Consider the following 15,697-nt stretch of genomic DNA (forward strand, 5'->3'; position numbering starts at 1 on the left):
CTACAGTAAATACATATACACATGGTGGTTTAACCCAGAGCAGAACCAAAAGATGTACAATAAATAGAAAGCTGTGGTTTAAACCAGATAACAGACCTGTGTAAAAAACTGTAACAGGACAGGACATCTCCTGTTACTGTAACATGATTAAACATTCGATTAAGGTCCACCAAAATGTGGAACGCCCTACCAACTGTCATTAAGACATGCGAATCCCTTGACTCCTTCAAAACCGCTCTCAAAGGGCACCTACGGATGGCTGCAATTCGAAACTGGCCCCCGTAAAATCTGAATCCCCCCCCCGCCCCCCCTTTTTTTCCCCTCACTGTATATATTTCTTTTCCCTTTTTACCTCCTTTTTGATGAATTCCTGTTCTGTCTATAGAAGTGTCTATTTGTACGTCTCTAAATGTTTTGATGATTTGAACATGGTGGACCCTGTTGGAAACAAGTGTAATGCTTAATTGGGTCGTCCACTCACAGTTAACAGCCTTTGTATTGAGTTTGTGCTTGAAATGTACTGTAATTCTGCAAACTGTTAATAAATTCTTCAATCAATCAATCAAAGTCTAATATGGCTACAAATTGCTATACAAAACCTGTATATCCAGTCATTTGGGGGCTTGAAGTTGAAGGATGAAACATGTTCACATCATGTATATGCCTATACTTTACATTACTACTACTTTTGTATTGTGAAATGGGCCATGGGCTAATAGGTACTTCTACTTTGATACTGTAAGTATATTTTGATGCCACCCGTAACTGTTATTTTCGTACTGTTGTGGAAGATATTGATTGATTGATTGAAGTATTCATTAACAGTTTGCAGAATTACAGTACATTTAAGCACAACTCAATACAAAAACTGTTAACTGTTAGTGGACGACACCATAAAGCATTACACTTGTTTACAAGAGGGTCCACCGTTTTCAATTCATCATAACATTTAGAGACAAATATACACTTCTATATAGCCAAAAACAGGAAATCATCATAAAGGAGGTAAAAAAAGGGGGAAAAACATATACAGTGAGGGGAAAAGGGGGTGGGTGGGGGATTCAGATTTTACGGGGGCCAGTTTCGAATTGCAGCCGTCCGTAGGTGCCCTTTGAGAGCGGTTTTGAAGGAGTCAAGGGATTCACATGTCTTAATGACACAGGCTATATGTAGACAAACGAGTCGGGTTTTTTATTATCTTTCATGAATATTTACACTGTACCTCCACACAAAAGATCTTTATGTAATCTTTCCTTCTACCTCATAATGAAACCAACAGTCTCAAGGACACATGAATCCAAACAGAAACACTCTAAAATATATGGTTTCACCTATGTGAACCATGGGTTTTGTTAAGGATCAATGTGGTTATAAATAATTAAACAAAAAAACAAAAAAAAACAGTAAACCTGCCCAACAGCATTGCAGTCTTGGTATGTCAGTCACCATAAAGACTAAGCTGCCTGCAGTTCTTTATTCTTCTGCAATATATTTGAGCCTGAAGACAGATGTTATATCAGTCTAATTCAATACAACTGACAGTAACTTGACAATGTTTTACAGCACAGACTTAATGGACAATGGACAATTTTAGATCCTGCTTTTGACTTTTGGCCATGTTTCAAGATTCCACTGAGCACCTGGACCTATAAGTGGTAGCAATATGCCCAGCTTTGCAGGGTGTGTTGAGTTGTTTGGAGGAGAGAATATCAAAGTGGCATGGTGGTGAGTGGTGTTTCCTTGTGGCACCCTGCAGTACACACTTGGAATGCTGAGGACAACATGCTTGGATTCTTTAAAACATTTCTGAGTAGACAGTCTGTTACCTGAACAGCACTTGGCTACTTCCACACCCCCTCCGGCCTTTCATCTCCTGGAGCGTGCTGAAAACAGCCGCACATCCTGTCTGCCCAAAGACACAAACACTTAAATACACCAGGAGGAGTAAACACCCACCTGAGCCAAAGACAGTCACACCCTAGTAACACCTTGCACATACTGTACGTACAGACGGTCGAACAAGCACAGAGTGAATTCATTTAGAAATTAAACAATTTATATCAAGTCATCTTCAAAATAAACACTTACACTGTGACGTGGTTCATGTGACATGATAAAATCAGGTCAAAATAAAGAAATAATAATAATTATTGTTTAATTACCAAAACATTGTACATTGACAATCTAGCCCAGGGCTACTGAATTTAAGATGGCTCAGGGGCCACTCAGCGAAATTACAAAAGTCCAAGGTCTGCACGCTAAAAATGTCAGTATTATTTTGAAACGTTTACAATGTGATTTTGTAACAGACTAGTAGCGACTAGTATAAAGATTAAGGAAACACACAGTAAAAAGCCACATTTCCATCTATAAGGACAAACTTCAATAAACAAAAACATTGTGATTAATCATGATGAAGTTACAAAATGAGGCTTCATTCACAAAATGTGAAGAGAACATATAATGAACAGATTATCACAGGTGAATAAATAAGTGGTTAATTTAATACTCAGCTGACATCAGGCCATATCACTTTCTCTTGGAACAAACAATACAATACCTACAATTTTGTTCAAAACAATTAAAATGACTAATTATTAATTTGTATTGGTAACCGTATGACCATGACGAGCCGCAGATACAAACGGGTTGAGTAGCACTGATCTAGCCAAAAACTAAAATAAAAATAATTAGCACTGCAGATGTACGTATACCTCTCAAAGTCCATTTTAATGACTCATTTCAGCTGTTACTTGACTGCTTAGATTATAGAAGATGTGAAAACCTGGTTAGACAAACCATTTCGAAAGCTCAATGAAAGCAAACTAAGAATCCATCAATTTTATTTTGTCCATGCAGACTCGACTACTGCAAATACACTGGCACTGATCAGTCCTCACTCAGGCATCTTTAATGGTTCAAAATGCAGCTGCTCGCCTTTTTTTACTGGCACAGAAAAATATGACCATATCACTCTGGTATTGGCCTCACTTCATCTTCATTGACTCCCTGTCAGTTTTAGTTGATTTAAACTTAAGCTTCTATCATTTGTTTTTGTGTCAAGTGTCAAATCACAACAAGTTGTCTCAAGACACTTTACATATACAGCAGAAAACCAACAAAGATCCACCCAGAGCAAGCAATATTGCGACAGTGGTAACGAAAAACTCCCCTTTAGGAAGAAACGTCAGGCAGAATATTTCTGAACTCCTGCACCACTACAGCCAGTCAGAGCTCTGAGGCCTGCTGACAAATTGCTGCTGGCTGTGCCCAGAACCGGTCAGAAAAGCAGGAGTGACTGTGGTCCGTACGTGCCCTTGCGGCCGCTGACCCCAAGCTCTGGAATAGCCATCCCGGGCCATCCCTATGTAACAGATCTGCCCAATCCATTGAGATTTTTAAATCTGAAGACTTAATTGTTGTTATGAAGCATGTTGTTGATAGAACTAATATTAAGCACCATCATTAAGCACTGTCCCGCCACTATATAGAACAATATAGAACGTTTTGCGTTGACACTTATGCAGTGAAATAACAATACAGGACTTTTTACCGTGTAGGGTGACATGATATTGTTGGTACAAAATAGTCTTTGAATGCATACAATACAATACAATACAATACAATACAATACAATACAATACAATACAATACAATACAATACAATACAATACAATACAATACAATACAATACAATATTCACACATAAAATATGCCAGTGAATTGCCAGCATTTCAAGCAAGTGTGAATGGGGTTAACGTGCACCCGCCCGCACGAACGCATGCACGCACACACACACACACACACACACACACACACACACACACACACACACACACACACACACACACACACACACACACACACACACACACACACACACACACACACACACACACACACACACATGCACACACACACACAGTTAAGCTGTAGATGGTCTGCTTTAGCCTTCCCAGAGACAGGCAGACGTTGTGGCACTGAGGCCCAGTCTTTGAGCCAGCCATGTGAAGCTGTAGGCTGGCTGGAGGAAGATGAGGGGTGTTAAGGCACGGAAACAGCTGGTGGAGAGCCCAGAGGATATTAATCTGGGGGAAAGACAGGATGGCAGGAGAGGCCGCCTAATAAAGCATGGTATTACTGCTGCAGAGTTGTGTGTGTGTGTGTGTGTGTGTGTGTGTGTGTGTGTGTGTGTGCGTGCGTGCGTGCGTGCGTGCGTGCGTGCGTGCGTGCGTGCGTGCGTGCGTGTCTGCCTGTCTGTCTTCCTGAGGTATTATGGTGATCTGGGGACAAAATGCCTGTGTTTGTGTGTTGTGTACATGTGTCAAGGGGGCTGTCTGTCAGTCTGCTATGAGGTTTAGGCCCGTCTCTCTTAAATATTTACTCAGCCAACAACAAGTCGGGGAACATTTCTGCATGATGATGGCTGATCTCAGAGTTTCAAACTTGCAGAAAGCCAGTGACGCGGCCTTTAGTGCTCGTCTGACTCAACGGCTAAAACTATTAAGGAATTCAAAGTTTTACAGCTCTGACTTTTAGAGCTTTCACAAGATGTAGGCTATGTTTTGTGAAATTAATGTATTCTGCAACACAAATGAGAGAAAATTAAATTTGGATCTAGATTTTCTCTTGAGTGATTAAATTTCTGGTTTAAAGGAAGAAGGTGGAAGGTGGGAGGGGAAGTCGGGCTGCATCAGTCGCACAGACAGTAATGACGGCGCCACTGCTGTTTAACAATCAAAGATGGGAGGCGGGGGCTCGCAAGGAAGTCTCTCCCCGAAAATACAGGTGTTTGGTACAATCAAAGTGCAGCTTGCAGAAATGACTGGGTTTGAAGTTGAAAGGGGAGGCAGAAGGAGAGGAGGAGGGGTGGCGTGGGGGGGCACTGTGGTGAGTGAGTGCCTGTATGAGAAAAAAAAGTGACTCATAAGACAACTGTGGGCCGGTCCCTCCTCTGGGATTTTGAATAATCAACAAGGATAAGGAAGTCGACTAGGCTACTGGGTGCTTACTATTTACTTTGTTTAGATTTCTTTCCCCTAGCCTCCTGAGGGGAAGTGAGGCTTTAGCTGGCCTACCTCTCTGGAGGCAGGCGTGTTGGCAGTAGGATTTGTCTGGGACACCACTGTGGTTCCCGTGGGACAAGAGCAAATCAGACCAACAATAGACTCTATAGCCGCTAGAGAAGCAGTACCAGAACCACCTTGAGTTAGCATGTACGTATATTTACAGTACAACACATTTATCTCAAAAAATAAAAAGATTCTAAATTATAATCTGCCAACATGTATGAACAGTGAGACATAAACTTCTAAATGATGTGCATTGCTACAAAAATCTCAATAATTGGTATATCTGCCTCATATTTATAATTACTCTTCAAGGTAAGCACTTTCGCTTAGAAAAGGTGTGTTGACCAAAAATGACTTGATGTCAAAAGAGGAATTGTTCCTCATAATGTTACATGTATTTTATAAATACAGATTGCAGACCCTTAATACCTGTTTTCGTATCATATTTACAATTACAAATGAATGGGCTATACCAATAAAGAGCAACAACGTGTGGCGGTGTATGCACACAGACAGTAGCTGGAATTAAATACAAACTTATCCTCCTTCTATTCTCACTTCAAAGGTGGTCACATTAGCACCAGTGTTTAAATGTATATTTATATTAGCTGACAGTGAAAGTAATTTAGGTTGAACAGGTCTGTATGACAGGCCTTGGCAAAGATTTAAAGGATTTGAGTGTCAGACCTATAGGCTGTTCTGCAGGTTGGATGAGATGTGAAGACGGTTCACCTCAAAGAAACCCACATACTGTAAGTATTCATATTCACACATTTCAGTGTTATCACTAAAACTGTAGTCATATTTTGTCATCATTTTGTTTCATCTTGAAAGATCATTTGAACCACAAACACAAGTAAACAATTTAGAGTTAGACATACACTTAACTTAAACACATATAGGATATAAGGAGAACACAACCACTGATAGGGGGGGGAACTGTCAAACAAACCTTCTAAACAGGCTAAAAACATTAGGAGAATTTGTAAGCCCCACATTTAATTGCACTGTAATTAAATGTTATTAAATAGTCTCTTTCAGATTGCGTAGCACTTTATCCATGAGAAATATGCATGACTATTTAAAGGCATTGGTAAACACCATTTAGACTTTGTGTGTGGTCTTCAATTCAGTGGCTTGATCTCCCCATGTGTACATGTACATTATACTGGGAAGAGAACAGCAGATCAAACCTCAAATGGACCTGATGTATTTTATTCATGCCAATTTTCTTTTTAAAGAAGAAAATGTACAAGTTGTGGACTCAGAAAAGATAATAACACTTTATTTACTTTATTTGACTTTTTTTTCAACATTGCTCGTTAAGTGGGGATATTGAAATTATTTATATCTGTTACCTCCACCATGTGGTGTGACTTTACAGGACTAGCCTACATGTATTTCTAATCAGATATTTTATTCACATCTCAAAGATAATAGTGTCATCTATGCACATGCTGAGTCACAATTGCGCCAATCTGATCACAGACATTTTTACAATCACATATTGAAAACTATTTCAGTCTGTGACTGAATAAGGAGGTGCAACTCAGTCCAGACTTAGACTTAATCACTTCAGGAGGTCATATAAAAGCATTATATTTGGGAGGTACTTGGACAAGGAGGGGTGGTTGACCCATTGAGTCAACACAGCTCTCTCTGGCTCGACTGGCTGTCACAAGTCCTAGCACCTTTGCTGTAATCCAGCCCGTTGTGGGCCTTTGGATGTTTTTAAAGTACCAGTTTTACCAGTTTTATTGATTTTATTTCAGTTATTGCTGAGATTGTTTTTATTTGTTCTATTTTCATGTTTTTCTTTAAGAAAAGTAGGTTGTTGTAAATACATTCTGTTGAAAAGTAATAATTACCAGTGAATGCTGCATTGGTAAATACTTCATATACTCCTTATCGGACATTGTCTCTTTTGTTGTTGTATTTTGTTTCAGTGTTGTTTTAATGTATTTGTTTTCAAATAATGTTCGAAATAAAACTAATTTATTCATTCGTTCATTCGTTCATGTGTTCATGCGTTCATTCATTCATTCATTTGCTATATCTCCATCAGTCCAAGCTCAACATTTTTACTGTGCTTCTTCAGGGAATAAGGAGGAGATGGGAGAAACCCACTTCCCGCCGGTCTGTCTGTGGTCTGTTTTTGTCAGTTGATTTGAAGTTGCTCCACCAACATGCTGTGACAGGAAAGGAATTAACTCAGCAAAGGAGGGAAAAAATAAAAGCCTCAAATGATCAGACTGATAAACTATTAAATGTGTGATGTAAACGTAACAAAGAAATAATATAGAATCAGTAATAGTAAGGAAGGCCCAGGCGGTGGCGTAACCGCCTGGGCACCCGACTGGTAATCCAGTCGCAGTGTGCCGCGGGTTCGACTCCCGAGCCCGACACGGCCTTTACTGCATGTCTTCCCCCATCTCTCTCCCGTTTCCTGTCAGCCTACTGTCAACCTTCAAAAACCAATAAAAAAGGCGTAAGCCGCAAAAAAAATATCTTAAAAAAAAAAAAGTAATAGTAAGGAAGAGAATAACAAAGTATGTACATTGGTCTTACATTGGTCATAGCACACTTTGAGACGCTTGAAGGTGCTGCTGCGTGCATGGTTCCTACATCTAAATGTTGTCCATTTGCGTATGTGTTCACTGCACAGTACTGTGTGTGTGTGTGTGTGTGTGTGTGTGTGTACTTTTACATTTGGCCAAAACAAGTTTTACTCTTATGTACCTGTCCTGTACACAATAAAGTATATAACCTTGAACCTTGCAGTGGCTCTCAAAGTGCATGGGGTCCAGGGAAGGACTCTCAGGGTTCCTTGTGGGGGTTCCACATGCAGGAACCTTAACGGTTTGGAACTCTGAGAGTGTACAAATGGAACCAAATGGGTTCCATTTGCACACTCTCTGTAAAGTTATGGGGATCCTTGACATTAAAATGTTACCATGCAGGGGCATAACAGGTTCTTTAAGGTGTCTCAACCATCCCAAAGAACTGCAGAAGAACCGCTCAAGAACCATTATTTTTGTGTTGTGTCCTTACACAATAGATTGATATGTTTTAATTTGCTTTACTCACTGTAAACACCAATACAACAAATCTGATGACATGCCACACTGGCACTGGCAGTGGAAGTTGAAAAAACTTTGAAGGACAGGAAATAGGTAATTAGGCTACTTTCTGCAGTGTGATATACTATAGTTTAATTTAGGCTACTCGTTATTTGGCGTATAGGACAAACATGCTGTGATGGGGCTAAGCAGTTGAAGGATTTCAAGCTGATGTATTCTCAACTGTGTTTCACTAACCTTTGACCACTACCTGTCCCAGATTATAGCATCAACATGTATAATGTGCATGTTTAACGCCTGGGAATCTAACCCATGCAGGTCTCCCGTGTGTAAAGCCAACATCTTAACCACTAGCCTAAAGGAGGATTCCACCTTGGCTGGAGGAGATATTAGGCTTTTGGTCATCAGGCAGAGGCTCTGAGCCACTATACTGCGTGATACAGTACACATGCACTTTCCTGCACCACAAGTAGGCCTATGCAACCAAAACCAGCACTAGCTCACCTGTGTTGTAATGTTTCTCTCTCATGCAATTTGCAGACATAATATGTATGAAAATTGCTTTATAGGACAAAGTAAAGTTTAGGAATTTGTTTTAAGTTACAGTAGGCCTAATTATTGAAATCAGGCTATGGTGATGAATGATGATGACCATTGATGATGATGAAGATAATTGTATTATTATTACCATTATTATTATTATTATTATTATTATTATTATTATTATTATTATTATTATTATTATTATTATTATTATTGTTATTATTGTTATTATTATTATTATTATTATATCCCATAAATCAGTTGATGTGAGCCGAATGGCCATCTTCAGAAATGGTTTAAACTTTAAGAAATTGCATTAATTCCCCCAGCCCCATTGATGATTGCTGTGTGAGCTCCTGAGTCCTCACCTCCTGTCGAGGGCGCATCCTCAAAGGGCAGACTGACACCACTTGAGGGTGGAGCTCTAAGGAAGTCAGGATACATAGCCTATCATAAACTTTGTCACTGTTGACTTTACCTGTGCGCGAAAACGTTATCGCTTTACCTGGACCGTTTGAGATGGAGCAAGCGACATGAAATAATAAGGATACAATTTTATGACAGTCAGGATTTTTTCTTTTTACATATATATATATATATATTTAATGGTGGGAATCAGCAGTAGGCTAGAACTTAACTGAGCCACTTCAGCGAGTTAACGTAAAAGATAATAGCACGCAGTTGGACTAGCAGCAAGGAGAACAGGTAACAGTATAATCATGTTCTATGATAGATGATTGATTGATTACGTGTTCGTGTTGTACACAGAAACAAATAGATCAACCGAAAAATAATGCCATGGATTATCAACTGAATTAAAAACCACATGAGCGACGTAGGCGTAGGCTACAAGAGGCAATAAGAGACCAGGTTGTCACTGACAGGTTAATAGCCTAATTTATAGCACCACCAAGTGTAAAGCAGCGTTACAACTTTGGCTAACAGAAGTGTATTGATTTTATTTATACCGTCGGCTAATCAGTTAATTTAAATGTTTTGCTTTTCGTGTATTTGATTTACATCTTGATATTAATAATTGAATCACAATGAATGGTCGATGATGACGTGAATAAAACATGTTTGGCTACATAGCCTCCTAGAGTAGACTCGTACAGCCTAGCCTACTAAGTCATAGATCAACAGGGTCTCTAGGCTACTGGGTCAGTTATTTTGAAGTTAAGTTGTCTACTCCCATATTATATTATTTTAGGACTATTCGATTTTCAAGGGCAATGCCATAATGCTATTTTATGATCCTTGTAGTTTTTTTTAGCCTGCACATATTGTCATTTTGTGATTCAAAATAGATAAGAAGGATATATATTAATTATATTAAAGATATATACTAATTAAAATGTGTTCCAATAAGATTTATGGAGGGGTTATGTTTATGTCTGACAGAACCACTATTATTTGTGTACAGTAAGGCACTTAGGAAAATGATTGATGATCATCAATCATTTTCCTAAGTGCCTTACTGTACACAAATAATAGTGGTTCTCCATCGGTCCATCAAATGTGATAAACTCGAATCTTCATGCACTAAAAGAGCAGAAAGAAAAAGAAAGAAAGAAAAGAAAAACAACTCAATTTCACTTTAGCACGTTTTATGTAGTAATATTAGTAATACTATGTAATACTATTTAAAAGAATGCAAATCCTGTGTAGCTGCTGTTGGGGGGGGGGATTTTGAGTTTAGAGAGAGAAAAAAAATGGTCAGCATGGATTTGTGCATGGACCTTGTCAAAACAAACAAAAACCAAAGAAAATCACAAGGTGTAAGTGGTTAGTGGCTGTGGTTTTCCAAATCGTCTCTGTCTCATACTTCAAGCCAAGGTGAGATTTATGTGTCTCTCTCCACTGACATAAGTGAGGAGGGGAAAATAAACCTAAACGCTACTGAGGAACTATAGCCTACTGTACATTGCAGTTGATTATACCAGAGAATATTTGTTATTCAATAATAAACCCTAACCCTAAATTTCACATCTACTATCAGCTATATTTAAACTATGGTGGATGGATACCATTTTCTAATCATAAAAGCAATGCATCTTAAGTTCTATATGTTAGCCATATTGTCACATTTGGCCACAACATTTTCCAAATTATAAAACGCTGCAGATTATTTGTTGACTCAGTATAGATAGAGCATCAATGCATCATTCATCCGTGTAAGGAATATGGGTCCTAGTTTGGGTGAAATATACATAACTCTGAGAGCGTTAAATGGACACAAATGGAACCCATATTTAACACTGACGAGGATCTCACATTAAAAAACGGTTTAGTGTTTGTTATAGCCTGTTTTGAGTATCAGGTGGGCTTTGACTGTAACCAGCAAATTATATTAAGTTATCTGAATTGTCCCATGATGTTAAATTCATCCTGTACCCTAAAGAGATAAAAAACTAATGCAGAGGTATCAGAGACAGCATGATCCACAAACATTTAGCTGCACACTAAGGCCAAAAGAATAGGACGCAAACAAGGATCTTACAGTAGATGCAACATAAAACAAGTAACATGTTTCATTTATAAGTATATACAGTTTGGAACATCCAAACATAGACATTGTTAATATAGTAATTGTATTTTGTACTGTATATTGTTTAGTATATTGAACATATTTTCACAACACATATACTAGAAACAACTGTAAATCAAAATGTATGTTATGCTGCTGGTGTTCCTGTAGTATAAGGTACACTGAATAAAGCTATTGATACTTGTTTAGCAACAACAGGATAAGTTTAGTTTGGACAGGTACACTCAATGTGCTTGCACTCAATGTCCTGTTCATCACTTCGGCAGTTTTCTATTTCACATAGTCAAACAATCATCTAGGGGAACTGTCTCCCCCTTCCTCAACATGTCTCTTCCTGATTGCAGACTTGTAAACCAGGGACTGTGCTGGGTCTTGGTTGAGCAAGTTTTATGACCAGAGCGCTGTCGTCGCCCTGTACCATCCTCCTCCACTCTGTCTGCCGTCCCCTGGGGCCCACACGCCAGCTGTTTCCCCAAGGAACTCTAGCTACCAGCACTATTTGTGAATGGAGGAGGATGTCGTTCTCTTTGTGTGTTTATGGTTATGTCAGAGAGTGCAGGGGAGCAAAAGAGAGGGACAGATCCACTGTGCGTCTAACTTACATTCCCAAAAAATTACAGAGCTGTAGCTCTGACTCCAGGGCGACATGAAATAAATCAGCTTGACCTTTAACACCAGACCTTTCATTAAGGAATTCCAGGCTAATTGCTTTACGATTTCATTATGACTAGAAGGCTACTCGTGTAGTGGGTTTGAGTAAACCCTTGAAAGGCGAGTGTGATGCATTGCTCACAATTGTGCTGACCTTATGTACTGACTCAACAAATTTTGATCTGCAGAGGGGATTATTGAGAGTCAAACTTGGTGACACCACGTCTTTTCCTGCACATTCACGTTGAAGCAGTTAGGGCTGAGCTCATCCTGGCTTTGCTGGTTCTAGATATGAGGCACGGTGTATGTCCACCATTAAAACTTGATCTCTAGGGCCTGGGTGACCACAGTTCTCTCAGATATGATCAGAAAAGAAGATACAAACGTCTAAAGATTCAGGTTAGTTTACCGTTTCCTGCAGTAAAGATAATTGCAGATTTTCATGAGGATGGGATAGGATGGGGGGAGGACTTTAAAAGTCAGCAGATTGTTTACGGCCAGGAAATATTTCAAGCCTCCTGTAGGTTGGGCTTCGTGTCATAAATTTCTCTCCACATCTTGAATGCCATTGGAAATTCCAAGCCAGGCCCTTGTGCAGGATGTGTACCTGACAGACACCATTCAGGTCCATTGTGTTGCAGTTAACAGCGTATCATGGAAAGGATGCTGTTTTGGAGCGTGTGCCCATAATTACATAGATAAAGTAATTGTTCTCTTGTTATTGTTGGACTTCTGTTCTCAGGCTCCTGAATGCCGTCAGTCTGCAACTGTTGATGCTTTCTGCCGCCAGTGTGTAAGAGGTGGGGCATTTTATGGGGCTCTTTTTTGCAGCTTGCCCAGAGGGGTGTTGTTGTAAATCATGTGTGATTCATAAAAAAACAGGTTCCACTGTCTGCCAGGCTTCATCTCCACAAACCTCAGAGACGTACAAATAGACGTTGGCCTGCAGCCATACCTCCCTGGATACCCTTCCTTTACCAAACTGTTCATCTGTCAACACTCCCCCTTCGCTCACCTCCCTCCCCCAACTCTCTAGTATTTATCGCACTCCGCCTCTACCTCTGCAGAAGACTGACAATGTTGTTTTCTTTGCACTTCTCTTTGACTGTCCTCCATGGGAAGTACCTGGCAGCGGATGCATGTGGCAAGTTTCTGCCTGGACACGTCTACCCCCCCCCCCCCCCCGAACACACACAAACAAACACATACACGCACACATACACACACACACACACGCACACACACACACACACACACACACACACACACACTCCCCTGTCTCAACGACCACGCACCGTGAGAACTGCGGTATCCATGGAAATGAGGGAGGTGTGTTCAGGGTGGTTATTTAAATGTAGCGGATTTGGGCTCACTGATGTTTGAACATTTTAGACTTGTGTAGGTTTACCAGTTCTTCAGCCAGATTGATTATGGTGGCGGGGGGTTGGACGGGTATGACGTCACCTCAAGTTTCAAAAGTCTTGCATGGGGTGGAAAGATCTTGCTGTACGTGTTTCTTAAACTGCAAGCAGGTCAGAAAGGCAGTAGAATGGTGGATCTTGTAGAAGAAATAACAATGTCTATTCTTTGTTTTATACTTTTTTTCAGATATTTTCTCGGTGAAACTAATAGACCATGTGGTAATCTTCTCAACTTAACCGTGTAAACCACAGCCAACGTATTCAATCTGCTGTCCTCAACATCATCATCATCATCAATCTCACACCTGCAACAGCTACTACCATCATGGCCCACCCATATGAGCCCTGGTTACGAACAGCACCCGGTGGTGGCAGTTCAGAAGACATGAACATCCCTTCCTGGTGGGACCTCCACACTGGGCCAGGGAGCTGGATGGACCTCCAATCAGGGCAGGGTGTTGGGTTAGCCCCCGGCAGCTCCATGGGACTGCAGCCTTCCTTAGGACCTTATGGCTCTGAGAGCCAGCTATGTAACCTCCCCCCAGCTCAACTGGCCCCGGGTTCACACTCGTCTCACCTTTTCCCACAAGATGGCTTCAAGATGGAGCCAATGGGTCCTGAAATGCTACAGCAAGAGTCATATTCCCTGGAAGAACCTCAGGAAAGTCCTGCCTCCGCTCGACCTAAACCTCAACGACGCTCCTCCTCCAGGGGGTCTGGCCAGGCTGTGTGCCGCTGCCCTAACTGCGTTCACGCTGAGCAGCTAGGTCAGAGCACTGACGACAGTAGGAGGAAGCACATGCATAACTGCCATATTCCTGGATGTGGCAAAGCCTATGCCAAGACCTCCCACTTGAAGGCTCATCTGCGCTGGCACAGTGGAGATCGGCCATTTGTCTGCAACTGGCTCTTCTGTGGGAAGCGATTCACTCGCTCTGATGAACTGCAGCGCCACCTACAGACACACACTGGTGCCAAAAAGTTCAGTTGTGCTCTATGTCCCCGTGTATTCATGCGCAATGACCACCTGGCCAAGCACATGCGCACACATGAATCCCCACCAGGAAGAGGGGAAGACAGAGTGAATGGTGAAGGAAGGATGGATAAGGGCTTTGATACACCCACGCCTCCTCATGCAGCCTCCCATGTATCTCCAACGGATTCCACAGAGCCACCGCTTAAGCTGAAATGTGAGACTGACCCTTCAGTCTCGAGTGTATCAGGGCAGTCCACATAATTGCATAATTACTTTAAGAAGAGACTTTTCAGCTAGCAGTTGACTATGAGCCTACTCTATTAGTTGTAGGGGTGTCATAGTATTAAGATAGGCCATAGAACAAATATTTTTTAATAAATTCTGGACTGAACAGACAGCTTCTTTCTATTTTCTTGTGCATCTGTGACAGCACATGGAACAATAAGCTTAGACAGAATACAGGTCTAATAAGGACTCTGTAATTCTCTAAATGTAGTAGCACAGATGCTACTACATTTAGAATGCTATCATAATCAGAATGCTATCATAATCAAATATATTGTACTGGATTACACACACATCTGAAGACAAAGGCAATCTTCAGTGTTCATGTCCGATTGGAAAGTGGAGCAACCAAGCTCGAGCTAAACGCTTGCTGCTAGTGAAGACTATCCAAAGACATTTGGAAAGACTTAAACTGAAGAGGGCTTGTTGTCATGTTTACAATGTTGCCAAGTAACAAAATGTGTTACTTGATATTTTGGAGATAATTCAAATCTTCAAACAGCCATTTTCTTTGTCAGTGATCTTTTCTTTTTTTTTAACAGCATGAATGGAGAAATAAGACAGGGGCAATTTCTCTATTTGTTCTCTGTTCTAACATCTCTTGTCTTTTGAGTAGCCTACTACTGTACACATGATAAGACACTGGAAACTGAAGATTCTAATTCAAAGAAATCAGTCAATTTGTGTCACTGGCACAAAATAGCACACAAATTGGCAGTAGTACATTGCTGCAAAATGGTGAAGTGAACCTGGTTTGCTATTGCAGTGTGCTGTAGTGTCAATATACACGTATATGAATATATGTTGGACTAAGACTCAACTGAAATATAATTTGTATTTATGCAAACATGACTGAAGCAATATTAATTCTGACTGCATTATCAATATCATGGCTCTAATCGCTCAAGATCAGCACCACTGCCCTAAACATGTAGTATTATTCTTAGTAAGAATAAACACAAGCACCCAGGAGAAAGTGGACGAAGACAAAAAGGAGGTGGTGCTACCTATTTTTGAGTGGTGTAAACCACTCCTACAACTGGCTTTGTTAGTTTGTCTGTCTGTTCGTACCAAAAAATTAGCATGGTTGCTATGGTCACCCAGTTCACACGGGTGTGATT

General features: G+C 40.5%; 1 protein-coding gene across 1 annotated transcript; it reads left to right on the forward strand.

Annotated features, from left to right (window-relative positions):
* Nucleotides 1-9,213: 9,213 nt before the first annotated feature.
* Nucleotides 9,214-15,584, forward strand: sp6 (Sp6 transcription factor). The gene is made up of 2 exons (XM_079498983.1): nucleotides 9,214-9,400; nucleotides 13,503-15,584. The coding sequence occupies exon 2, from the start codon at nucleotides 13,641-13,643 to the stop codon at nucleotides 14,550-14,552; it is 912 nt and encodes a 303-aa protein (XP_079355109.1). The 5' UTR covers nucleotides 9,214-9,400; nucleotides 13,503-13,640; the 3' UTR covers nucleotides 14,553-15,584.
* The last annotated feature ends 113 nt before the right edge of the window (nucleotides 15,585-15,697 follow it).

Source organism: Electrona antarctica, assembly GCF_951216825.1.
Source record: "Electrona antarctica genome assembly, chromosome: 4".
Taxonomy (NCBI): Eukaryota; Metazoa; Chordata; class Actinopteri; order Myctophiformes; family Myctophidae; genus Electrona; species Electrona antarctica.

What these genes read in the sequence shown, in the direction of transcription:
- sp6 (XM_079498983.1), top strand. Translation starts at nt 13,641, where the DNA reads ATGGCCCACCCATATGAGCCCTGGTTACGAACAGCACCCGGTGGTGGC.